The sequence below is a fragment of the Bombina bombina genome, chromosome 5, assembly GCF_027579735.1.
Source record: "Bombina bombina isolate aBomBom1 chromosome 5, aBomBom1.pri, whole genome shotgun sequence".
In the NCBI taxonomy this organism is placed as follows: domain Eukaryota; kingdom Metazoa; phylum Chordata; class Amphibia; order Anura; family Bombinatoridae; genus Bombina; species Bombina bombina.
In genome coordinates, this window is record NC_069503.1 from 747,946,702 (window position 1) to 747,958,763 (window position 12,062).

A 12,062-nucleotide genomic window follows, 5' to 3' on the forward strand; every position below is an offset into this window, starting at 1 on the left:
TAATACTGTGGTGATATACTATGATGTCAAAAGGAAGATACAGTGTATGTAAGAAATCTTTATGGTAAGTTTATGATAGGAAAAAAAAAAAGGACACCACAAGTGGTTTATAACGTATTTCAGCCTCATGTCTAAAACAGTGCAACACTTTCACACTTTGGTGAATGTACATTTCTTTCAGCGTATTACTAAAATAAATATTGTATAAATAGTATTAGACATAATATGTTAGTATTTCAAAAATAATCTTTATTGTAACTTGTACACAATGGATGGGCTTAATACAAATACAGATCTAAAAGTCACAATAGCATAGGGAAGTACATATCATGAATCACCTCATGCAAGCAGGACACAAGGAAGTCAGCTGGGGAACATCCAGCCTTCAGTCTATCGTTACCAGCACTGGGGAACTTTCAGCCTTCAGTCTATCGTTACCAGCACAAGGGAACATCCAGCCTTCAATCGATCAATACCAGCACTGGGGAACATCCAGCCTTCAGTCTATCGTTACCAGCACTAGGGAACATCCAGCCTTCAATCTATTGAGACAAGCACTGGGGAACATCCAGCCTTCAGACTATCATTACTGGCACTGGGGAACATCCAGCCTTCAGTCTATTGTTACCAGCACTGGGGAACATCCAGCCTTCAGTCTATCATTACCACCACTGGGGAACATCCAGCCTTCAGACTATCATTACTGGCACTGGGGAACATCCAGCCTTCAGTCTATTGTTACCAGCACTGGGGAACATCCAGCCTTCAGTCTATCGTTACCACCACTGGGGAACATCCAGCCTTCAATCTATCGATACCAGCACTGGGGAACATTCAGCCTTCAATCTATGATTACCAGCACTGGGGAACATCCAGCCTTCAATTGATCAATACCAGCACTGGGGAACATCCAGCCTTCACTCTATCGTTACCAGCACTGGGGAACATCCAGCCTTCAGTCTATCGTTACCAGCACTGGGGAACATCCAGCCTTCAGTCTATCGTTACCAGCACTGGGGAACATCCAGCCTTCAGTCTATCGTTACCAGCACTGGGGAACATCCAGCCTTCAGTCTATCGTTACCAGCACTGGGGAACATCCAGCCTTCAGTCTATCGTTACCAGCACTGGGGAACATCCAGCCTTCAATCTATTGAGACAAGCACTGGGGAACATCCAGCCTTCAGACTATCATTACTGGCACTGGGGAACATCCAGCCTTCAGTCTATTGTTGCCAGCACTGGGGAACATCCAGCCTTCAGTCTATCATTACCAGCACTGGGGAACATCCATACTTCAATCTATCAATACCAGCACTGGGGAACATCCAGCCTTCAATTGATCAATACCAGCACTGGGGAACATCCAGCCTTCACTCTATCGTTACCAGCACTGGGGAACATCCAGCCTTCAGTCTATCGTTACCAGCACTGGGGAACATCCAGCCTTCAGTCTATCGTTACCAGCACTGGGGAACATCCAGCCTTCAGTCTATCGTTACCAGCACTGGGGAACATCCAGCCTTCAGTCTATCGTTACCAGCACTGGGGAACATCCAGTCTTCAATCTATTGAGACAAGCACTGGGGAACATCCAGCCTTCAGACTATCATTACTGGCACTGGGGAACATCCAGCCTTCAGTCTATTGTTGCCAGCACTGGGGAACATCCAGCCTTCAGTCTATCATTACCAGCACTGGGGAACATCCATCCTTCAATCTATCGATACCAGCACTGGGCAACATTCAGCCTTCAATCGATCAATACCAGCACTGGGGAACATCCAGCCTTCAGTATATTGTTACCAGCACTGGGGAACATCCAGCCTTCAATCTATTGATGCCAGCACTGGGGAACATCCAGCCTTCAATCTATCAATACCAGCACTGGGGAACATCCAGCCTTCAGTCTATCATTACTGACACTGGAGAACATCCAGCCTTCAATCTATCATTACTAGCACTGGGGAACATCCAGCCTTCAGTCTATCATTACCAGCACTGGGTAACATCCAGCCTTCATTCTATCATTACCAGCACTGGGGAGCATCCAGCCTTCAATCTATCATTACCAGCACTGGGGAACATCCAGCCTTCAATCTATCATTACAAGCACTGGGGAACATCAAGCCTTCAATCGATCAATACCAGCACTGGGTAACATCCAGCCTTTAGTCTATGGTTACCAGCTCTGGTGAACATCCAGCCTTCAGACTATCATTACTGGCACTGGGGAACATTCAGCTTTCAATCTATCATTACTGGCACTAGGGAACATCCAGCCTTCAATCTATCGATACCAGCACTAGGGAACATCCAGCCTTCAATCTATCGATACCAGCACTGGGGAACATCCAGCCTTCAGGCTCTCATTACTGGCACTGGGGAATATCCAGCCTTCAATCTATTGTTACCAGCACTGAGGAACATCCAGCCTTCAATCAATTGTTACCAGCACTGGGGAACATCCAGCCTTCAATCTATTGTTACCAGCACTGGGGAACATCCAGCCTTCAGTCTATCAATACCAGCACTGGGGAACATCCAGCCTTCAATCTATTGTTACCAGCACTGGGGAACATCCAGCCTTCAATCTATTGTTACCAGCACTGGGGAACATCCAGCCTTCAATCTATTGTTACCAGCACTGGGGAACATCCAGCCTTCAGTCTATCGTTACCAGCACTGGGGAACATCCAGCCTTCAGTCTATCGTTACCAGCACTGGGGAACATCCAGCCTTCAGTCTATCGTTACCAGCACTGGGGAACATCCAGCCTTCAATCTATTGATACCAGCACTGGGGAACATCCAGCCTTCAGTCTATCATTACCAGCACTGGGGAACATCCAGCCTTCAATCTATTGATACCAGCACTGGGGAACATCCAGCCTTCAGTCTATCATTACCAGCACTGGGGAACATCCAGCCTTCAGTCTATCATTACCAGCACTGGGGAACATCCAGCCTTCAGTCTATCGTTACCAGCACTGGGGAACATCCAGCCTTCAGTCTATCATTACTGACACTGGAGAACATCCAGCCTTCAGTCTATCATTACCAGCACTGGGGAACATCCAGCCTTCAGTCTATCGTTACCAGCAAAACTCCTGTGGCATCATATATGTGACAGCAGTCGGCACAATTATAATTATTTTTTGATGCTAGGAAAGTAAGAAATATGAGGTGGGGAGTAGCAGCGTAGTTTATGTCAATAAATGATAAAACTGAGACGCAAGATACTAACAAATAAAAATATATTGGTTTATACCAAAGCATCTAATGTTTTAAGTCTTGGCAAACAAGTTTGAAAAAAAATACAAAATGTTAATTTAGGACCACTTTGAGTACTATACAAGTCACGTTAAAAGCCAGCCAGCAGATTGTTTAGTACATTTCTAAAGTACATATTGTTCATGCTAACAATGCCTCTTTAGTAACTTCTAGTCATATCAAAGCACTGAAACTTTCTGTTCATAAGTCAAGGTGCATAAAAACCTGTTTCCTATTGTTTACATTTAAATAATGACACAGAAAACTGACTTTTATAGCATAAGTACCACCAGACTCCCAGCCACTTTCATCCATTTATTAACAGTGAACCATAAAACATGTATTTACAATAAAATTACTTTAGTACAACAAGAAAATCCCTGAATGAGTTCAAACATCTTCACAAAAATACAAAGCAATTTTACTATTATAGCAATTCAATGAATACACTTTAATTTTACAGTTGTTAAAAACTATTAAACCTTATTAAGGGATAGGGAAGTATAAAACTGTTACTGCTTCAGGAGAGACATCTGAATCACAAGGTATTGTTTAGAAGTGCTATATCAGTAGTGTTTTACTATGGGCACGTAAGCACTACCCCTAATGTTATATTTACACAGCTAAAAACGTATGCTTACAGTTTTAAAATTTAGATTTAAACAGTCATGGCACTTAAAAAAGGTTTCCCAGCAATGCACCAACATAAAAAAATATATTATTCTCCAAAGGTTTATGTAAGGGAACAAAAATTATAAAACATTTTTAGATCTTTCACACAATAGCATTTAGTGAAAAATCAATTATTTGAAACACAGAGCCTTCCAATAAGATTAGTTGTCGATTTATCTTTATTGCACATCCATTTATGGTGTAGGACAGTGTTTCTCAACCGCGGTCCTTAAGTACCCCTAAAAGGCCAGGTTTTCATTATAGCTGAAGTAGATCAGGTTACTAACCATGGTTACTGATCAGCGGAGTTCACCTGTGCTCTAGTTTAGCTATAATGAAAACCTGGCCTGTTGGGGGTAAATGAGGACAGCGTTTGAGAAACACTAGTGTAGGATGTGGAGTTGGCCCATATATCATCCACTTGCATTTCTTTTTGTCATCCATTTTGTTTGTTTAATGAAAGCTCTTAATCCAGAGTTAACTGCACTGAGCTATTCAGCAAATTTAACTACATAATGTAAACCAGTTTGTTATGTATAAATGGAAAGTCATTGACATTTTTTTTTTATTACTTAGCAATAGACATTCATTGGCTGCAATTAAGTTTAGAAAGTTCTGAGCAGGAATACTTCTCATAGTATTTGGGCCTTAGTACAAAATCTACTGCATCATACAAGTAAGCACCTCTTGAGTTGATAGAATCATTGAGTTTATATACGTATTACAGTTTAAGTAGCTCATTATTTTACTAATTATTTTTGGTGCAGAGTCTTTAGGTTGAGATGGCATTGCTAAAGAAGCAACAGTACTAATTTCCCTTTATACAATGAATGAGGAGAACACAACCATATTAAACATACAAAAACCTTTATATCTACAGTAAATTGCATGGCTAAATAGTCAGAATGTCTGAGAAACCCCCTTTCTGAATAAACATCATGTTTTAAAGGGGATAGAAAACACTCTATTGTGCATGGTCTAGGTTGTGAAAACCTGCTATGTTTCAGCAAGAGCACGGAGTATGCTGCTTGTTAGGTAATGACAACCATCTGAGCCTCCTGTACATTTAAAGCATGAATGTGCCATTACGTTTGTTAAAGAAATTCAGTAGTTTGCACTGTCCTATTAAATAATGAACTTGAGTTTAGCCTGCATTGATAACTTAAATGGAAAACTAGATTACAAAAGAAAGTTGTTATTTAAAAAGCCCCGTTTACTTACAAAAAAGAAAACAAAAAACTAAATTTGCATTGAACCCCCCCAACCCCCCCCCTTATAAATAAAAAAAAAAAACATAAAGTGCCTTGAAGAATAGTCTGTTTTACAGATTAAAACTATATAAGATGCAGGCTGCAGCCCCCCAAAAACTAATTCCACCTTGTTTTATAACCAAATGATTACAATTCTCAGGATAAATAGTACCCATCATTTTACCATGAGGAGAGAACAGGAGCCCACGCGTCTTGCTCTTTGGAATTTTGCTGTTATATTAATACACCAAATGCCCAGAGCTCTCTATCTGGCCTTCTTTATAAAATATTTGACTCCACTTAAAGCCTGATTAAAACAAAATGTGGGCATAAGCCAACCTTGAAGCAAAGCCCTTTTATGCACTGAAGCCAGGTAAAATGGATGACTCCATAATTCCTCTGGTACACCGAACAGATATTTTGAACATCCTTATATTGTCTTAGTGCAGTGGGACATATGATGGTTGTCACTTTTAATACTGTCAACGTCTATGCAAATGTAGCCGAGAACTAAAAAGCAGTGGCCAATGCAGCTCCACGAGGATCGTCTGAATTGGGATTTTCCTGGGGAACTTTGTCTAATTCTTCATACGCAAGACGCCCATCTTCTCCTTCATAAGAGAATAAAAACAGAACATTAAGACTCCCTGAAAGCCATATGTTATAATCAAGTGCCACAAAAAACATAATTTATGCTTACCTGATAAATTTATTTCTCTTGTAGTGTGTTCAGTCCACGGGTCATCCATTACTTATGGGATATATTCTCCTTCCCAACAGGAAGTTGCAAGAGGATCACCCAAGCAGAGCTGCTATATAGCTCCTCCCCTCACATGTCATATCCAGTCATTCGACCGAAACAAGACGAGAAAGGAGAAACTATAAGGTGCAGTGGTGACTGGAGTTATGATTTTAAAATTTAGAACCTGCCTTAAAAAGACAGGGCGGGCCGTGGACTGAACACACTACAAGAGAAATAAATTTATCAGGTAAGCATAAATTATGTTTTCTCTTCTTAAGTGTGTTCAGTCCACGGGTCATCCATTACTTATGGGATACCCATACCAAAGCTAAGTACATGGATGAAGGGAGGGACAAGGCAGGAACATTAAACAGAAGGAACCACTGCCTGTAGAACCTTTATCCCAAAACCAGCCTCCGAAGAAGCGAAAATGTCAAATTTGTAAAATTTGGAAAAAGTATGAAGTGAAGACCAAGTTGCAGCCTTGCAAATCTGTTCAACAGAGGCCTCATTCTTAAAGGCCCAGGTGGAAGCCACAGCTCTAGTGGAATGAGCTGTAATTCTTTCAGGAGGCTGCTGTCCAGCAGTCTCATAGGCTAAACGTATTATGCTACGAAGCCAAAAAGAGAGAGAGGTAGCCGAAGCCTTTTGACCTCTCCTCTGTCCATAGTAAACGACAAACAGAGAAGAAGTTTGTCTAAAATCCTTAGTTGCCTGTAAGAAGAACTTCAGAGCACGGACCACGTCCAGATTATGCAAAAGACGTTCCTTCTTTGAAGAAGGATTAGGACATAATGATGGAACAACAATCTCTTGATTGATATTCCTGTTAGAAACAACCTTAGGTAAAAACCCAGGTTTAGTACGCAGTACTACCTTGTCTGAATGAAAGATCAGATAAGGAGAATCACAATGTAAGGCATATAACTCAGAGACTCTTCGAGCCGAGGAAATAGCCATCAAAAACAAAACTTTCCAAGATAAAAGCTTAATATCAATGGAATGAAGGGGTTCAAACGGAACACCCTGAAGAACTTTAAGAACCAAGTTTAAGCTCCACGGAGGAGCAACAGCTTTAAAACACAGGCTTAATTCTAGCCAAAGCCTGACAAAAGGCCTGGACGTCTGGATTCTCTGCCAGACGTTTGTGTAAAAGAATAGACAGAGCTGAAATCTGTCCCTTTAGCGAACTAGCGGACAAACCTTTTTCTAAACCCTCTTGTAGAAAAGCCAATATCCTAGGAATCCTAACCTTACTCCATGAGTAACTCTTGGATTTGCACCAATATAAATATTTACGCCATATCTTATGGTAAATTTTTCTGGTCACAGGTTTCCGAGCCTGTATTAATGTATCAATAACCGAATCCGAAAACCCCCGCTTAGATAGAATCAAGCGTTCAATTTCCAGACAGTCAGCCTCAGAGAAATTAGGTTTGGATGGTTGAAAGGACCCTGAATTAGAAGGTCCTGCCTCAGAGGAAGAGACCATGGTGGACAGGACGACATGTCCACTAGGTCTGCATACCAGGTCCTGCGTGGCCACGCAGGCGCAATCAGAATTACCGATGCCCTCTCCTGTTTGATCCTGGCAATCAGTCGAGGTAGCAACGGAAATGGTGGAAACACATAAGCTATGTTGAAAACCCAAGGGGCTGCTAATGCATCTACCAGCACCGCTCCCGGGTCCCTGGACCTGGATCCGTAACAAGGAAGCTTCGCGTTCTGGCGAGATGCCATGAGATCCAGATCCGGTTTGCCCCAACGACGAATCAGTTGAGCAAATACCTCCGGGTGAAGTTCCCACTCTCCCGATGAAAAGTCTGGCGACTTAGGAAATCCGCCTCCCAGTTCTCTACGCCTGGGATGTAAATCGCTGACAGGTGGCAAGAGTGAGACTCTGCCCAGCGAATTATCTTCGAGACTTCCAACATCGCTAGGGAACTCCTGGTTCCCCCTTGATGAAGCCACAGTCGTGATATTGTCCGACTGAAATCTGATGAACCTCAGTCTTGCTAACTGAGGCCAAGCTAGAAGAGCATTGAATATTGCTCTTAATTCCAGAATGTTTATTGGAAGGAGTTTCTCCTCCTGAGTCCACGAACCCTGAGCCTTCAGGGAATTCCAGACTGCTCCCCAGCCTAGAAGGCTGTCATCCGTTGTTACAATCGTCCAATCTGGTCTGCGAAAGGTCATTCCTTTGGACAGATGAACCGGTGACAACCACCAGAGAAGAGAATCTCTGGTCTCCTGGTCCAGATTTAGCAAAGGGGACAGATCTGAGTAATCCCCGTTCCATTGACTGAGCATGCATAGTTGCAGCGGTCTGAGATGCAGGCGCGCAAATGGCACTATGTCCATTGCCGCGACCATTAAGCCGATTACCTCCATGCACTGAGCTACTGATGGGCTTGGAATGGAATGAAGGACACGGCAAGCATTGAGAATCTTTGATAACCTGGACTCCGTCAGGTAAATCATCTCTACAGAATCTATAAGAGTCCCTAGAAAAGGAACCCTTGTGAGTGGTAACAGAGAACTCTTTTCCACGTTCACTTTCCACCCATGCGACCTCAGAAATGCAAGAACTATCTCTGTATGAGACTTTGCATTCTGAAAACTTGACGCTTGTATCAGAATGTCGTCTAGGTACGGAGCCACCGCTATGCCTCGTGGTCTTAGTACAGCCAGAAGTGAGCCCAGAACCTTCGTAAAAATTCTCGGGGCCGTGGCTAACCCGAAGGGAAGAGCCACAAACTGGTAATGCCTGTCTAGAAAGGCAAACCTTAGGTACCGATAATGAACTTTGTGAATCGGTATGTGAAGGTAAGCATCCTTTAAGTCCACTGTGGTCATATATTGACCCTCTTGGATCATGGGTAGGATGGTTCGAATGGTTTCCATCTTGAACGATGGTACCCTTAGGAATTTGTTTAAGGTCTTTAAGTCCAAGATTGGTCTGAAGGTTCCCTCTTTTTTGGGAACCACAAATAGATTTGAGTAAAATCCTTGTCCCTGTTCCGATCGCGGAACTGAGTGGATCACTCCCATGAATTAAGAGGTCTTGTACACATTGTAGAAATTGCCTCTCTCTTTACTAGGTTTGTTGATAACCTCGAAAGATGGAACCCTCCCTTGTGGTGGAGAGGTTTTGAAATCCAGAAGGTATCCCTGAGATATAATCTTCAACGTCCAGGGATCCTGCACATCTCTTGCCCAAGCCTGGGCGAAGAGAGAAAGTCTGCCCCCCACTAAATCCGTCTCCGGATAGGGGGGCCCTGTCTTCATGCTGTCTTAGGGGCGGAAGTAGGCTTTCTGGCCTGCTTGCCCTTGTTCCATGACTGGTTGCCTTTCCAACCCTGTCTGTAACGAGCAGTAGTTCCTTCCTGTTTTGGAGCGGAGGAAGTTGATGCTGCTCCTGCCTTGAAGTTACGAAAGGCACGAAAATTAGACTGTTTGGCCTTTGGTTTGGCCTGTCCTGAGGAAGGGCGTGGCCCTTACCTCCCGTAATGTCAGCAATAATTTCCTTCAAGCCGGGCCCCGAATAAGGTCTGCCCTTTGAAAGGAATGTTAAGTAGCTTAGACTTGGAAGTTACATCCGCTGACCAGGATTTAAGCCAGAGCGCTCTGCGCGCCTGTATGGCGGAATCCGGAATTTTTAGCCGTAAGTTTGGTTAGATGTACTACGGCATCTGAAACAAACGCATTAGCTTGCTTAAGGGTTCTAACTTTGCTCAAAGCCTCATCCAATGGCTCTGTGCGAATCGCCTCTTCCAGAGACTCAAACCAGAATGCCGCTGCAGCCGTGACAGGCGCAATGCATGCAAGAGGCTGCAAAATAAAACCCTGTTGAACAAACATTTTCTTAAGATAACCCTCTAATTTTTTATCCATTGGATCTGAGAAAGCACAGCTATCCTCCACCGGGATAGTGGTACGCTTGGCTAAAGTAGAAACTGCTCCCTCCACCTTAGGGACCGTCTGCCATAAGTCTCGGTGTGGTGGCGTCTATAGGAAACATTTTTCTGAATATCGGGGGGAGGGGAAAAAGGCACACCGGGTCTATCCCACTCCTTACTAATAATTTCTGTAAGTCTTTTTGGTATAGGAAAGACGTCAGTACACACCCGGTACCGCATAGTATCTATCCAACCTACACAATTTCTCTGGGATTGCCACCGGTGTCGCAATCATTCAGAGCCGCTAATACCTCCCTAGTAACACACGGAGGTTCTCAAGCTTAAATTTAAAATTTGAAATTTCTGAATCCCGTCTCCCCGGATCAGAATCGTCACGACAGAATGAAGCTCACCGTCCTCATGTTCTGCAAATTGTGACGCAGTATCAGACATGGCTCTCGTGTCATCAGCGCGCTCTGTCCTTAACCCAGAGCTATCGCGCTTGCCCCTTAATTCGGGCATATTATATAATACTTCTTTCATAACATTAGCCATATCATGTAAAGTGATTTGTAAGGGCCTAGATGTACTTGGCGTCTCAATCCTACGCATCTCCCGAGTGGGAGACGCAGGTACTGACACGTGAGGAGAGTTAGGCGGCATAACTTCCCCCTCGTTGTCTGGTGATAGTTTCTCTATCGGTACAGATTGACTTTTATTCAAAGCAATATCAATACAATTGGTACACATCGTTCTATTGGGCTCGACATTGGCTTTTGAACATGATGAACAAACAGTTTCCTCTGAATCAGACATGTTTAAACAGACGTAGCAATGAAACTAGCAAGCTTGGAAATCACTTTCAATAAGTTTACAAGCAATATAAAAAACGCTGCAGCGCTTCAAAAAATACAGATATAATTAAACAATTCTTAACAAGAAGTGTAATATTAGCAGAGGATTGCACCCATTAGCAAAAGGATGATTAACCCCTCAATACCCAAAACGGATAAAACGGATATCAATTAAGATTTAACGCTTTTAATCACAGTCAAGCACACTGTCACAGATCTGCTGTGACTGATTACCTCCCTCAAAAATGAATTTTGCAGACCCCTGAGCTCTCTAGAGACGTCCTGGATCAAGGAGGAAGAAGCAGGAAGACTGTGTTAGAATTATAACTGCGCAACAAGGCGCTAAAACAAGGTCCCTCCCACTCCTATCACAACAGTGGAAGCCCTGATATAACGGTTTCCATGCAGAAAATATATGTCAGCCATGTGGAAAAAAATCATGCCCAAAGAGATTTATCACCAAAGTACCTCACAAAAACGAATAACATGCTAGTAAACGTTTTATTAAAAAATAACATTTTCCAATGTCATGCAAAGTTATCACTAAGCCTGCTACCAGTCGCTACCACTGCAGATATGGCTTAAGTATTATTTCAGTTTTAACAGTATTTTCTCAGTCAAATTCTAGTCCCTAGAAAATAACTTGACTGCGCATACATTTATCAGCCTGATACCAGTTGCCACTACTGCATTTAAGGCTGTACTTACATCATACGGTAACAGCAGTATTTTCTTAGTCAATTCCATTCCCAGAAAATAATGTACCCCACATACCTCATTTGCGGAGGACCCCGCATGCTATTCCCATTTTCTGAAGTTACCCCACTCCTCAGAATGTCGAGAACAGCCAGTGGATCTTAGTTACGCCTGCTAAGATCATAGAAAAAAAAAAACGCAGGCAGTTTCTTCTTCCAAATACTGCCTGAGATAGAAAAACAGCACACTCCGGTGCCATTTAAAATAACAAACTTTTGATTGAAGAATAGTTAAGTAAAAAACTCCAGCTCCTCTCGCGACCTCCTTCTTTGTTGAGGGTTGCAAGAGAATGACTGGGTATGACATATAGCAGCTCTGCTTGGGTGATCCTCTTGCAACTTCCTGTTGGGAAGGAGAATATATCCCATAAGTAATGGATGACCAATGGACTGAACACACTTAACAAGAGAAATCAAATTAAAAAACATTGCATTCTCTCTCTCTCTTATATTGTAAACTAAACAGATACTGATCTTCTAAGGAGATTCCATGGTACTACGCAAAAGTGAAAATGATATTTGCCATAAATTTCCATATAAGGCACTGAAATAGTCATTTAGAGGAAGGTAATGATGCATATACCTGCTGTACTTTCAACAGACATTTGGGAGATGTGT

General features: G+C 42.7%; 1 protein-coding gene across 4 annotated transcripts in view; it reads right to left on the reverse strand.

Annotated features, from left to right (window-relative positions):
* Positions 1-3,239: 3,239 nt before the first annotated feature.
* RIPOR2 (RHO family interacting cell polarization regulator 2) overlaps positions 3,240-12,062 on the reverse strand; it is a 377,286-nt gene continuing 368,463 nt past the window's right edge. For all 4 annotated transcript variants that reach the window (XM_053714808.1, XM_053714807.1, XM_053714810.1 and 1 more), the window contains one exon: positions 3,240-5,805. In XM_053714808.1, coding sequence (XP_053570783.1) covers positions 5,705-5,805 — 101 coding nt within the window. In that variant the 3' untranslated portion in view covers positions 3,240-5,704. The remainder of the gene's footprint in view (positions 5,806-12,062) is intronic.